This window comes from Morus notabilis, unplaced genomic scaffold (assembly GCF_000414095.1).
Source record: "Morus notabilis unplaced genomic scaffold, ASM41409v2 C11478585, whole genome shotgun sequence".
Taxonomy (NCBI): domain Eukaryota; kingdom Viridiplantae; phylum Streptophyta; class Magnoliopsida; order Rosales; family Moraceae; genus Morus; species Morus notabilis.
Genome location: NW_010387590.1, coordinates 1,172 through 3,135, shown reverse-complemented (window position 1 = coordinate 3,135; position 1,964 = coordinate 1,172). Strand labels below are relative to the sequence as shown.

Sequence of the window (1,964 nt, the reverse complement as noted above, 5' to 3'; positions counted from 1 at the left end):
AAAAAAAAAAAGCTCAAATCCCATGCTAACAATTATGAATTACTGTCATACATCCAACGACTGTCGTTTTGAGCTTTTCTCTTTGTTGGCAAACCGTTGGACTGTTCTTCTTGCAATAGGCAACCAAATCTTTCTGGTTCTTTCCTCTTTCACATTATTTTCAAACACAGAACAAGACTCTGTGATTCTGTTCTTCACTCCGAAATCGCGATATCTTGAAAGAGAAGTGATTTCCGAGACTGATCTTTTCTCACCGGAATTCAACATAGAGCTTGAAGCTGAAGTACTTGTTACTCCAACCTTGCTCTGAAACGATTTTCTGAACTCCACTTCTTTCTTGACCTCCATGATTTCCTCATTCTCTTCCACTTTTCCAGTAGACGACATGTCCTTGTTCCAATCCGTCGAAGAGAATCGACTGCTTGACATGTCGTTGAGCATCTCGGAGTTCAAGAATATGAGGTCAGAAGAACTCAAATTGCTCCACCTGCTGTTGAAGAGGAAGTCTGATACAGTTATCTTGTGGTTGTGCTTATGGAAAACTTTCTGATCTGCTTCGGTTTCTTGTTGGATTAACAATTCCTCTTCTTTATGATGACCCTTTTCATGAATCGTCCTAAAGCTGCTTCCTATGCTGAATCTTGATGACCCTCCATGGCTTTCTTCTCTCTCGACAAATAACTCCATGTTGTTTGAGTCTTCTCTCAGCTCTGATTGTTTGTTCGATAAGAATCTCATACTATTTGAGTAAGTGATGAGTTTCAAATCCTCAGAGCTCACTTTTTGCCTGCAAAGAGGACAGCTCGAGTGCTTCTCAAGCCAATTATCAATGCAGTTCACGTGAAAGGCGTGTTTGCAATTTGGCAGCAATCGAAGAACTTCGACATCTTCGAATTTCGATAGACAGACTACACATTCCAGGCCTTCCTTTGAGCCCTTAAGGGATGAGAATCTGAAGAAAGGAAGTGACTCAACCACTGTCTTGTCTATGCCTGAAAATCTATTGCTTGAGCTAATTAGTCCTATATTATTCTGCGGCGGATTTGTACCCGCAGACTCTGTAGTTGTATTGCAGAATTTTACATATACAAGTAGAAGAAAAGTTATCACAGACATAACACCCAGCAATCCTATAACAACAGCAAGGCTTGGTTGAAGAGTTGGATTTTCCGACGAAGAATGCTCCGACTGGTTTGTCGTGTCTGCTTCGACATGAAGCAGAACCAAACTGAGATGGAAAATGACCACAATTAACTGATTCATGGGGAAAAAATAATAACAAGAATTATTATAAGCACCAATGGAAAAGATTTGTTTTAGGACAAAAAGGTTTGCACATATGTTTGTTTAAAAAACTTGCATTTTGGAATGGAGTAGTATAGGATCTTATTTATATGCAATATGGCCCCTTTTGTGTTTCTGCAGAAAAGTGTGTTTCTGCAGAAAAGGGGTGTTTCATATTATTTTAACGGTTGCTTAGCTATCTAAATTTGGTAAATCTGTTTTTAATTGATTAGTCAGACAATTGTGGAGCTTTGGCTTATGGTAGACTTTTTTTGGGCAATGAAACAACATTATTGTATTAAAGAAAAAGGAATTGACATCATGTTTGTAGAGGTTTTGGTAAGAATTGTTCTTTCCATTTGTCATATTTTATTAATTTAACAATGTGATTGACCATTAATATTATGGTACTTGTAAATCCATATGTACAAGACAAAGAAAGAAACAATGAAACTTGGTCGAGGAATTTGACATTTTCAAGTTTTCCATGTGCAAACTCTCGAGTTATGCCCATGCTAACTTTTTCTGCTGAATAATTATCATAATAATTAGCTGAAAAAATTATCATTGCAATAGGACGTGATGATGATTTCCACCAGTAATTATCATTATAATTAGCTGAAAAAAATGAAATTTACTATTTCGCGAAGATAACAATGCCTACAAAGCAACTCTAAGTG

General features: G+C 37.1%; 1 protein-coding gene across 1 annotated transcript; it reads right to left on the bottom strand.

The window, feature by feature from the left end:
- Positions 1-45: 45 nt before the first annotated feature.
- On the bottom strand, positions 46-1,263 carry LOC21384037 (E3 ubiquitin-protein ligase ATL42). Its single transcript, XM_010114930.1, has one exon. The coding sequence runs from the start codon at positions 1,261-1,263 to the stop codon at positions 46-48; it is 1,218 nt and encodes a 405-aa protein (XP_010113232.1).
- Positions 1,264-1,964: the final 701 nt, after the last annotated feature.